The sequence below is a fragment of the Mastigoproctus giganteus genome, chromosome 11 (assembly GCF_048544385.1).
Source record: "Mastigoproctus giganteus isolate SK-2022 chromosome 11, ASM4854438v1, whole genome shotgun sequence".
Taxonomy (NCBI): Eukaryota; Metazoa; Arthropoda; class Arachnida; order Uropygi; family Thelyphonidae; genus Mastigoproctus; species Mastigoproctus giganteus.
In genome coordinates, this window is record NC_143585.1 from 114,269,767 (window position 1) to 114,282,336 (window position 12,570).

At 34.0% G+C, this 12,570-nt stretch overlaps 1 protein-coding gene across 2 annotated transcripts in view; it reads left to right on the forward strand.

The window, feature by feature from the left end:
- Gpat4 (Glycerol-3-phosphate acyltransferase 4) overlaps positions 1-9,700 on the forward strand; it is a 326,719-nt gene extending 317,019 nt beyond the window's left edge. For both annotated transcript variants that reach the window (XM_090384714.1, XM_090384715.1), the window contains 2 exons: positions 2,811-2,890; positions 9,496-9,700. In XM_090384714.1, coding sequence (XP_090240840.1) covers positions 2,811-2,890; positions 9,496-9,583 — 168 coding nt within the window. In that variant the 3' untranslated portion in view covers positions 9,584-9,700. The remainder of the gene's footprint in view (positions 1-2,810; positions 2,891-9,495) is intronic.
- The last annotated feature ends 2,870 nt before the right edge of the window (positions 9,701-12,570 follow it).

A 12,570-nucleotide genomic window follows, 5' to 3' on the forward strand; every position in this document is an offset into this window, starting at 1 on the left:
CATTCAAGGAACTAATCTTCGAGGCTACCAGGCTTTACATACCAACTAAGAAATATTGTTCAAGGTTTAGGCCTAAATGGTTGTCAGATGAACTAATGAGACATGTGGCAGAGAAGAAAAATGCATGGGATACATACAAATTAATGGGTGACATGGAAGCCTATGATAGGTATAAGTTGGTCTGTAACCAAGTCACAAAGGAGATTAGGCAGGCAAAGGCAGACTATGAAAAATCCTTGGCAAAGGATGCAAAGAAAAACAGAAAAGAGTTCTTTACATACTTGAACTCGAAAAGGAAAGGGATGAATCAGATTGGTCCACTGGATATTGATGGTTCAACAGTTGAGGATCCTGCTCAGGTGGCTAACAATCTAAACGAATATTTTGTATCTACATTCACGCATGAGGAGTTATTCAGGAAGGAGAATGATGTAGGTAAAGTAAACATTGTCAGTGAGCTGGATGATTTTGTAATAACTGAGAGGAAAGTGGAGGAGAGATTGTTGAGGATAAACATAAAAAAGGCACCTGGGGTGGATGGGATCTATCCAGTTATATTAAAGGAGGCAGCAAAGGAAGTATGCAAACCCCTAGCCATAATTATGAGAGCTTCTTTGGACTCAGGGGAGGTACCCATAGACTGGAGATGTGCAAATGTAACCCCAATTCACAAAGGAGGATCAAAGGCTGACACAAGTAATTATAGACCTGTTAGTTTAACTTCTGTTCCAGGTAAATTAATGGAGGCACTGGTTAAAGAAGCACTGCAGGATCATCTAGACAAGAATTCAGTTATAGCTCAGACGCAGCATGGTTTTGTTAAGGGCAGGTCTTGCCTGACCAATTTGATTGGATACTATGATGTAGTCACAAAAGAACTGGATGCAGGGAATAACTTTGATATTATATATTTGGATCTTAGAAAGGCTTTTGATACTGTTGCACATGGAAGACTGCTGCACAAATTGGAGCAGTGTGGCATTGGAGGCAAATTGCTGCTATGGATAAGGGGATGGTTGAGTGGCAGAAGACAGAGAGTGGTAATCAATGGACACTGCTCAACGTGGACTAATGTTATTAGTGGAGTTCCTCAAGGTTCAGTGTTGGGTCCGTTGTTGTTTTCGGTGTTTATGAATGATATTGATGATGGGATATCAAGTTTAATGTCCAAGTTTGCAGATGATACAAAGGTTGGCAGGGTCGTTAAGGACAATACTGACGCTATGCTGCTGCAACAGGATCTGGAAAGGTTGAACAGATGGGCTGAGAGGTGGCAAATGAGGTTTAACATCGACAAATGTAAAGTGCTGCATATGGGAAACAGTAACCCCAGAGCAACGTATCAACTCTGCGGTACTACACTGACAGTGGTGGAGAATGAAAAGGACCTGGGGGTAATTGTGCAGGCAGATATGAAGTTCTCTGAGCAGTGCAGACGAGCTGCAAGAGTAGCTCATGGTGTCTTGTCAATGATATACAGGAATTTTTCTAGCAGGGATAAGGAGGTGATTATTCCCTTGTATAAGGCAATGGTAAGGCCACATCTTGAGTACTGTATACAGGTCTGGAGGCCTCATTTCAAGAAGGATGTAGAGCTGCTTGAACGGGTACAGAGAAGGGCAACAAGATTAGTAAATGGAACAAAGGGTTGCTCTTACGAAGAAAGGCTTAAGTTTTGCAAATTACAGAGTCTGGAGACTAGGCACCGGCGAGGTGATCTGATAGAGGTGTATAAGGCTTTGAATGGTTTGAGCATGCTCAATGCCAATGGGATTCTTCATCTTTCTCAGAATAATCACCTCAGAGGGCATAAATTCAAATTGAGGAAGGACGGATGTCGGATAGATGTGCGGAAATTTGCCTTTGGCCAGCGGGTGGTTGGTTGGTGGAACCGACTTCCATCACTTGTTGTTGAAGTTGATAGCCTAAACAAATTTAAAGCTCAACTGGACAGGTATTTCGAACGAACGGAGGGGTGAAATGGGAGCGGTTTTTTTTTTTTTTTTTTTTTTGGCTGATGCTGAATAAGCTTGCTTTCTTGCATCATATGCCTCTGCTAATGCTAATGCTAAAATCTAGGGCCTGTCATGATACTGTATCACAAAGATATTACAATACTACTGCTCAGTTAATAATCACCCGGATGGTTTTGTCATGGCATATAAGATTTTAACAGAATTATTTTATTCAGTGTCAGTGAATGAAATAAACAATGTTGCAATTCTTGTTATGTTGGAACCACAATAATGTTGGACACTAAAGTGTATTATTGCTGTTTAAGCTTTAAAAGTAATTTCTCCAGAACAGAATTTATTATGGTTCATTAATGAGATTTTCACAAGCTGGGATGCTAAGTTGCATCATATTTTTTCAGAAACCATTTGCAAATTAAACACAATCATTATAGGTATCTGAAGACTTTTCTTCTTTAAGTATCAACCAACTTCTTATTCAGACCAGCTGAGGATAATGTTCAAAAACTACCAATTTAGTGTCTTGGTTTTAACTCTTAATTTTGCCAATTGAACTGCAAAAAGTGTGCACTTTTTCCAGAGGAGATCTTATAAGTTTTAATTTTTAATTTTCATTTCATTAAACCATACAGATTTCAGAGATGTCTACAGATATAGAAACATTTACCATTCTGTTCAGTTATTCTTTACAAGACAATTGTAGCATTTGCCTTAAATTCGAGATTTTTATATTTTCAATTTAATTTCATTGTTTATTTAAAAAAAAAAAAAATTTTTTTTTTTATTTGCTTAAAATTTAGTATTATAATTATCTTAATTTTTTTTATATTATTTTAGGCAAATGAAAGTGCTATATATTTTGCCAAAAGGGTGAAAGCTGAGATTGCCAAACAAGGTGGCCTCGTTGACTTGGAATGGTATGAGTATTCGAATCCCACATTTTGGATTTTCCTTTCTTTTTTTTTTTTTTGTACATAACTTGTTTTTTACCCGATATTCATCACATATACTATGCAGTAACTGAAAACTGGCAACCTCGAGTCCTAGGAATTGCTGACCTTCAGATTTTTTCAATTAGACAATAAATCTAACCAATTGCCAGTTGTCAAAATAAATGTAAAAATCTGAGTATAGATAAATGGAGAATGTATTCCAGCCACTTAGTTTATCATTTTCTCCATAATTAACTTTATTAACAATATCATTTGTTGTTTTATCAAGGTATTTTATTTTTTTTCTTGAGATGTGTATGTGAACAATATCAAGATGAATTGAAGTTTTTTTCAGTAACTTTCACCATATAATAATATAGGATTGCAGGGGAAGTGATATCCACACAATTTGAACTCAGATATTTTTGTATGCATTACTGCATTTGATTATTGGTTGTGGGAATCGTTATGCTCCCACTGAAGACAGAGACTTGAGTACCCAGTGCTAATGCTTACTACTAAGCCCAAGGGGGCTTATGCTCAAGAGGCAAATATTACTATGTGTAGCAGGTGTTTTTTTTTTTTTTTTTTAAATATACCTCAAATGAAACAACAAACATGATATCATTAAAGGACAATTTCCTAAACTTATAGGTACTAAACTATTAACTGTGCCCCTCTCTATTCTGAAAAATAGAAATATTTATTTTAGTTAACAAACTGTTCCACACAGGTCAAAGTATGCTTAGTTTCTTTCAGTATCCTCATCTTAAGTTTTTGTGTTTAATATCAAAAAATAAGACAGCCGCTCCAAGATTAACCAAATAAAGCATTATGATCTTCTCAATTTCCATGTTTGAATATACATGTTTAAACTCAGAAAACGTGTAAACTCAAACTTTAAAACCACATTAACTTTTATGGCAAAAGGAGATGGCCACCAGTATCTAGTCTAAACCACGACTGGAGTAAAAAAAACATGTTTACACTCAATAAGATATGCATTCGATAAAATAAGCTGTTTGAAACAGCCCAGAATAAAATATTGCCAATTTATTATTGTAAAGGTTCCATCCACCAAAACTTATTTGATGGGTACTCTGCTATATCTTTCTTTAATATTCAATATTTGTTTTCTAACCATTGCTCATAATTAAAAAAATTCTGCTCGCTTACCCTCTGCCTTCAATAAATGAAACTGTGTGAAGAAATTAATTCCATTTCAATTGTAGAATGCTTGTTAGATCATTTTATAACATTTTTAACTCGTGAAACATCACCTCCATTGCAGTTGCACTTCTAATCAAAAAAAATTCTCATTTCAAATGTTAGATGATCATGTTCAAAAACTTGAATTAGTAACAAAGGTCACTTTTAGATTATTATTATACCAATGTACGCTTAGCTAAAAAATAAGCAGCTTACTTTTTTTTTTATATTAAACAGTAATAATATGACAAGTTTTTCATAAGTAAAACTTTTACTACACTAAAATCAACTCTATTTCCCTCTTATATACAAGCTTTAATATATGCATTGCTGTAAAGTATTCCATATATTCTCTATGAACCGTGTATCTTCTTTTTCCCATCAATAAACAAGCCTTTTAAATTATTCCATTGCTAGCAACAACTGGCATTCAATTTTTAAAACAATAGTACACTGGTTGGTGGTCAGAATGAGAAACAGGTAAGTTAGCTATTTGAAATTCCCATATGTTAACAAAAGAGAATAAGTTAACAAAAGCTTAATATTATTACAGGTGAGTACTTAATAAGTTTTCAGATTCAATACAAAATAATAATTATATATTTATAGTAACTTTCAGACATGTTTACACACTTCAGGCTTACATAAGCAATATTGATGATACTGATCACTAATTTACTGAATTTTATAGCTGAAAACTATAGTTCTTTTGCAGCAGTCCATATTAATAGACCAGAACACTTCAAAAAAAATAGAATATATGTTTTATATTATCAAGCTATCATAAACATCAGAATGCATTTATGAGAACTTGAGGAACAGGGTAGATGCCCTCAAAGGAATTAAGTTGGGCCCATCAAGCTCTGAGGTGCCCACCTCAATGCTAGAGCTTGCACTTTGCATATCAGGTAACAACACAGTGGCAACCCCAAGGCAGAATGCACTGGTCCAACAGGAGGTAGCTATTGTCAGGGAAATGAGAAACCTATTGTGCAAAAAGGATAGGTGGAATAGGACCAGGGTATGCTTTTTCATAGCATGGTTGATTTAGTTTTGGGTTGAGGGTTGCACAATTTTATTTCCCAGTAAAGTTGTGCAACCCAAAACTTAATTTTTTTTTTTTTTTTTTAAAGAATTGTATCAATTCTCAGCAGTGCTTTATTTCAATTGTTTATTGAAATATAGTTTAATTTAAAAAAATAATAACCAATTGATTTTAAAGAATCTGAAGTCATGGTAATGTAATCACAGTGCATGTTAATGCGGAGGATCCTACTTCCTGCATTTTAGTGGTAAAATGGTGAACATATATTGGGACTTGTGGATTGGTCACTCACAGACTAGGCAGACTTTTGTGGATTTATTGGATGATTGTTTTCTGCAGCAGCATGTTCGAGAGGCAACCAGAGAGAGTAATACTCTTGATCTGGTTATCAGCAGTGATCACAGTGTACTGATGTGGGATTTACTTAAAGATTTAATTACCATCAGGGGTAAAGGAAAGGGTTTTTGCTTCTGTAAAGGTGAGTACAGTGGTCTCAGACAGTTTTTAAATTCTGTACAGTGGGATCAACTGACGATGTTACCAACAGTAAATTCTAAGTGGGAAGCATTCAAGGAATTAATTGTGGATGCTACTAAAAGTTTCATACCTATTAAGAAATATTGTTCAAGGTTTAGGCCTAAATGGTTATCAAATGAGCTAATGAGACTCATAACAGGGAATAAAAATGCATGAGATGCATATAAATTATCAAGCAACTCAGAAGCCTATGGCAGATATAAGCTAGTCTGTAATCAGGTCACAAAGGAGGTTAGGCAGACAAAGGCAGATTACGAGGAATCCTTGGCAAAAGATGCTAAGGAAAACAGCAAAGATTTCTTTACTTATATAAACTCTAAAAGGAAGGGGTGAATCTGATTGGTCCACTTGACATCAATGGTTCGACTGTTGATGATCCTGCTCAGATAGCAAACAAACTGAATGAGTATTTTGCATCTACATTCACACATGAGGAATTATTAAAGTTCGAAAATGGCAGAAGGTTATCAAATTGTAGCAGGATACTTAATGATTTTGTAATAACTGAGAGCAAAGTGGAGGAGAAATTGTTGAAGTTAAACATAAGAAAAGCACCTGGGGTGGATGGGATATATCCAGTTATATTAAAGGAGGCGGCTAAGCAAACCCTTAGCCATAATAATGAGAGCATCCTTGAACTCAGGGGAGGTCCCCACGGACTGGAGATGTGCAAATATATCCCCTATTCACAAAGCGGGAACGAAGGGTGACAAGTAATTACAGACCAGTTAGTTTAACTTCTCTTCCTGGTAAAATAATGGAGTCACTGGTTAAAGATGCAGTGCAGGATCATCTAGACAAGACTGCAGCAATAATTCAGACACAGCATGGGTTTGTTAAGGGAAAGTCTTGTCTAACAAATTTGATAGGATATTACGATGTGGTTACAAAGGAACTGGATGCAAAAAATAATTTTGATATCGTATATTTGGATTTCAGGAAAGCTTTTGACACTGTTGCGCATGGAAGACTATTGTACAAATTGGAGCAGAATGGTATTAAGGGTAAGTTGCTACAATGGATAAAAGGATAGTTAAGTGGGAGAAGACTGAGAGTGGTAATCAATGGGTGCTGCTCTTCATGGACTAATATTATTAGTGGAGTCCCACAGGGTTCGGTGTTAGGTCCACTGTTGTTTTGTATATTTATCAATGATATTGATGAAGGTATATCAGGCTTAATGTCGAAGTTTGCAGATGATACAAAGGTTGGCAGGGTTGTTAATGACAGTAATGGCAGTGTGCTACTGCAACAGGATCTAGATAATTTGGGCAGATGGGCTAAGAATGGCAACTGAAGTTTTACCTTGATAAATGCAAAGTACTGCATATGGGTAGAAGTACCCCAGAGAAATGGTACTACACTTAAGGTGGTAGAAAATGAAAAAGACCTGGGAGTAATTGTGCAGGCAGATATGAAGTTGTCTGAGCAGTGCAGACAGGCTGCCAGGGCAGGTCATGGGGTTTTGTCAATGATATATAGGAATTTTGCTAGCACGGAAAATGAGGTGATTATCCCTCTGTATAAGGCAATGGTCAGGCCACGCCTTGAGTACTGCATACAGGTCTGGAGGCCTCATTTTAGGAAGGATGTAGATTTACTTGAGCGTGTACAGAGAAGGGCAACACGATTGGTGAGGGGAATGAAGGGATCCTCTTACCAAGAGAGGCTTAAGTTCTGCAAATTGCAGTGGCTCTGATTGAGGTGTATAAGGCCTTGAATGGGTTGAGCACGCGGAATTCTGATGGGATCCTTCCACTTGTTCAGATTACGAACCTAAGAGGGCATAAATTCAAATTAAGAAAGGACAGGTGTAGAATAGATATGCAGAAATTTGCCTTTAGCCAGCGGGTGGTTAATTGCTGGAACAAACTTCCATCTGTCGTTGTGGAAGTTGATAGATTGAATAAATTTAAGGAGGAACTGGACAGGCATTTGTAGGGAATGGTGTGTTTTTTTTTTTTTTTTTGGCTGATGCTGCATAAGCTTATACACTTGCTTTCTTGCATCACATGCCACTACTACTACATTTTTCAATCATATATTCATTATTAACCTATTTTGCTCTTTTCATGTAATGAATGGCAGCATTTGCTGTTTGCATCCAAGGTTTGTGATAATACTTTATAGCCTGCATCCCAAAAATAAGTTGAAACAAAAGTATAATGATTTTTGTGGCATAAAAAAAACTGACTAAAATTAATAAATAGCCTTTGCTGATATTATCAAATTGTTACAATACATGAAATTTTCTGTATATCATTTAGCAAAAGATGAAATAAATATCACTCCTTATATGTAAAAAGCTGCATTGTCAATAGCAACATTGTCAGTAGTATATTTGATGTGCTGATATGTGTGATGGTGTCGCTTCTATTAATATTGGTCTACAAGTTTTTACTTGTAGACCAATATTAATTCCATTGGTCTACAAGTTTTTACTTGTAGACCAGTGGAATGTCTTAGAATGGAAAACATGGAATGTCTTTTGCTATCAAAGATTCTGAAACTGAAATGGGAGTTTTATGGACTTTAATAGCTAAAATAATAGGCATGTGAATATCAACAGTATGGCACATAATCTCACAAGCCAAGTCTAGCATAAAAGCAGGTGGAAAACCAATGTTTACAACACACAGAAAGAAAACACCATGGATATTGCTCATAAGTCATTTGGGCAGTTTTAATTGGTTTGTTGTTCAGAAAACAGTTGGCAGCACTTCAACCAAAAAGTGTGTTTATCCTATGTTAAAAATAAAAGTAGTAAAAAAAAAAAAAGAATTAAAAAGAAAAATTGTATTTACTGATAGTAAATGGGTCCTTCAAAAAATTATTGAAGAGCCTGGTCTTTAAATATGGAAAAGTCAGTGATAGAAAATTTTACATTGAATAGAGTAATATTGTTGAAGATACCTCTGCCAAATAAAACATTTGTGGATACTTAATCCCCTGTCATTCTACAAATATCACTGCATATTCAAAACCAGTCAAACCACAGCCAATCAGTATAATGCAGCATTCTCTCAGAGCTGCAGTAGTTACCACAGACTGTCCATCTCCATTTGTCGTCATGAACCGATCGCAGTTTACTCCTGCTATATTGGTTGTTTCCATCAAGTCATTCTTTGGAGGTAAATATCCTGTGCAGTTTTTACATGGTCTATCCTCCTCCCCAAAATCCATTGTGACACTGGTATAACGTATATCCTTCCCACACACACTTTTTAATTACCCTCTTTCAGTATTCTACTGACGTATGTATAGTGTTCTATTATTCAACTTGTATTTTTAAGAGTGGCAACCACTGCTATTCAATAAATTATTCTTACTTCAGAATTTATGCAGTTTAGTGAAGTTTTCAACCTTTTATATACCCTGAATTCAAAAATTGCTCTTCAACTTCTATTTTAGTTTAAGCACACCTTATTACTTGTTCTTTGTTGCAAATGTTTTAGTGTTTTGCTGTAGCATTTAACATACATTGCCTTGTGCCATAACTTCTTGAATAATGATCATTCAAACAAAGAAAGCATTACAATACAGTTCTGCTTTGAATAAATAAATACAGCCCCCCTACCTCTCCCAGCGTACATACCCTGCTTTGCATTCTGTGTACTAACTACATCTATAAGCACATTTCTAGCATGTGCTTGCAGTTTTCTGCTACTCAACATTTCTGTATTTCATTTCAGTGATATTTATAATTTTTCTGACATTATTATTAAAAAAAATCAAGTTAACTAATGCTTTTGATTTCACTTCTAAATTAACTATATTAAACAAATTATATTAAATTTAGGGATGGACAGTTAAAGCGGATGCAGGTAAAGAAAGAGTGGAAAGAGTGGCAACAACGGGAATATAGCCTTAGAATTAAAGTGGACTGAACTAGTCATAATTCATGAGTGCCATGTAATTATCAGAATCGCTCATATTCTGCATTTCTGTTTCAATGGATCCTTGTAATAGTGAAGGTGACAAGCATTAAACATCCCTTCATTATAAAGAACATTAGTTATTACTACTAATAGTATAAGTTTTCACTGAATACTTTAATTTCAAAAACACATATTGTGATATGAGAAACAATTAATAATTGCTGCAAAAGCTTTTTTTCAGAACCAGCAAGATTAATAATGTGATCATTACAAGCAATACTTAAAATTAATCTCCATATGAAGTTAAATGTAGCTATTATTAGAAAAAAAAAAAAAAATTCTTTTGCCATTGTGATAGATTATGTATATTTCTTATTTACAAGGACTACTTGATACTATTGTAGTATATTCTCCTGTAATATTTTCTTAATGGCAAGATATAAAATGTACAATAAATTGAAAATCTGGGGACTGCTTACATGTGCCAGCTATTGATAGACTAATGTGAAATGAATATAAGCAATTATTTTATGTAGTTTTAAGTTTGACTACTGGTTATTTCTATGCTTTCTGAAATCATAATTTTGGTGTGTGCGTGTGTATGTGCTTGCGTGCACATATAACCAAATATGTACATGCACGCACACAATTATCTGTTTACTAGTTAAGTATGAATGCATAATACAATAAGTATGCCGAAAAGTTGATTATGGAGAGGTGCAGCTATTTTAGTCTGTTATTTCATAACATTAAGGACTAAAGTTCAAGGATAAAAGATAGGTTGTTGTATTAATTACTATTGCTGTTTTTAACATTTTAAATGCTAACATTTCTAGGGATATATTAAAAGACAAAGTTACTCTTTAAGCTTTAATTAAAATAACAGTTAAGGTTTGACTGTAAATTAAAATTTTAGTATTTATAAAGTTTTGTATAGGATGGAACTTTAATATGCACAAATTCCATGTTTTTTTTTTTTTATGTTTATATAGAATTATGTCTTTTGAATACTCAAATTTTTGCATGAAATAGTTCTTCATAGGAGTACTTTGTTTGTATTTAATTTATTACTTACCTTTACCTTTTGTATTAATGTAATTCTCTCAATTTTTGCATCCACTGATTTCCAGTTTTACCAGCCAGAATTTTGATTTCCAGTTTTAGCCAGAATTCTGTATTCTCTGCTCTTACTAAAAATGAAAATTACGTTAAATGTTTATTTGTCCTCTTTGTGCTGTTATGCATATCATAATTGAAAACTTGTAATGTAAGTAATGATTCAAAACAACTACTCTGTGCTTATCCATTTAGTTTATGTAGGACTTAATTTTTAAACTGAAATTTTCATATGGCTTACCTTCTTAAAAATCCAAACAGATAAGGAAGTCAAAATTTATTAATTTACAATTAAGCCATTTGCTTAGCTTCATTGATTGCTAAGCAAAGCCTTACTCAGGTGTTGTTGAATGCTGATTTGTGATAAATCTGCAGCTTCAGAGGGTTCTCCTCAGTAAACTGTACAGCACTATGAAGTGCATCAAGTGTGTGGACCAAAATAACTTATAATTATATATTTACTAGTCAACAATCCAAGAAGTGTGGGGAAGGCTATGATGTCAACAGTTATAATTGCCCTTATGTCATTAATTGAATTTTTCTGTGTACATAATTTCACATATCAAAATTTTCTACCTTTGTATTATGTGTGAATTCACTTCACATGCAAAATGTGAAGTGAATGGGACCATACAGAAAGAAAAATAGGATGTGCATGCACATCCTTTTTTTCTTTCTGTATGAAATAGAGGAGAACATACATCAGCTTCCTTACATTTTGTAGTAAAAAGTACAGTGCCAGTGCAAAATATTTTAATCTCCATGGTTTCTCATGAATTTCTCTCTCTCTCTCTCTCTCTCTGTGTGGGATGGGTAGCTGGGTGGTGGCAGAAGTGGAGAAAATAACACAAAGGATGAAGAAAAATTCCTGCATTTTTTCCAACTGTTTCTGCTGTAAGTTCAAATTGCAACTTTTAAAATATTTATTTTAAGAGAATATTCAGAGAGATTTTCAGACTTTCATCACTCTGGATAGCCAAAGTGTTAGATTGCTTATGTTACTTCCCTCTCTGAAATGTTTGCTGTTTTTATTTTCTTTGAAGTTAGGCTAATAATTAATAATAAATTATTATGAGTTAAAGGTAACTACTGATTAATTCACTTATTATATCATGATAATTAACTTTGTTATCAGTATTGCATTGAGAATAATGTGAAAAAAGGATGAACAAAATCTGTTTTTTTCATCCTCACCTCTTCTGGTTTCTTGGTCACATACACAACTGTTTATGAAGATAAGGATATCAAGGTTAAGTGAAGGATAATGACATCATTAGAGAGCAACTGATCATTTAGTGCAAAGCATATGGGCCAAATATGATAGGTTGATTGTATGATGAGTGATTGTAATCCATTAAAAAAATAATAAATGAAAATCTAAAAATTAATTATAATGCAAAATTTTGTTAGTGAGTAAATTCATCCATAATGCTCATATTTCTGATTATAATATATATATATATATATATATATATATATATATATATATATACACACCATAATTTTCCTTTATTACTTTGAAATTAAAAAACATTAGGGCATTTGAATGCAAATTAATTCTGATTTCATAGTATTTTTCTCTTCCTACATGTTTGCAACACTCTGCTTTCTGGTTTAGATGAAAATTAAAATTACATTAAAAATTTAAATGCATCTTTAATATTTAAAGGCTCGTTTTAAGCAAAAATCATGGCTTTGCATGCCATTTTCTTTGCCTCCCCTGCTAGTACAAATATTCATGGCTAGAAGTCAGTTCTTAATTCATTTTGGGACCATTATGTTTCAATATCAAATTATGGTGAAGACAACCTCCAGATTTTAAACAGTCTAAATTATTTACAGTCAGATTAATTTCCAGAAGGAATAGAGAATAACTCAGT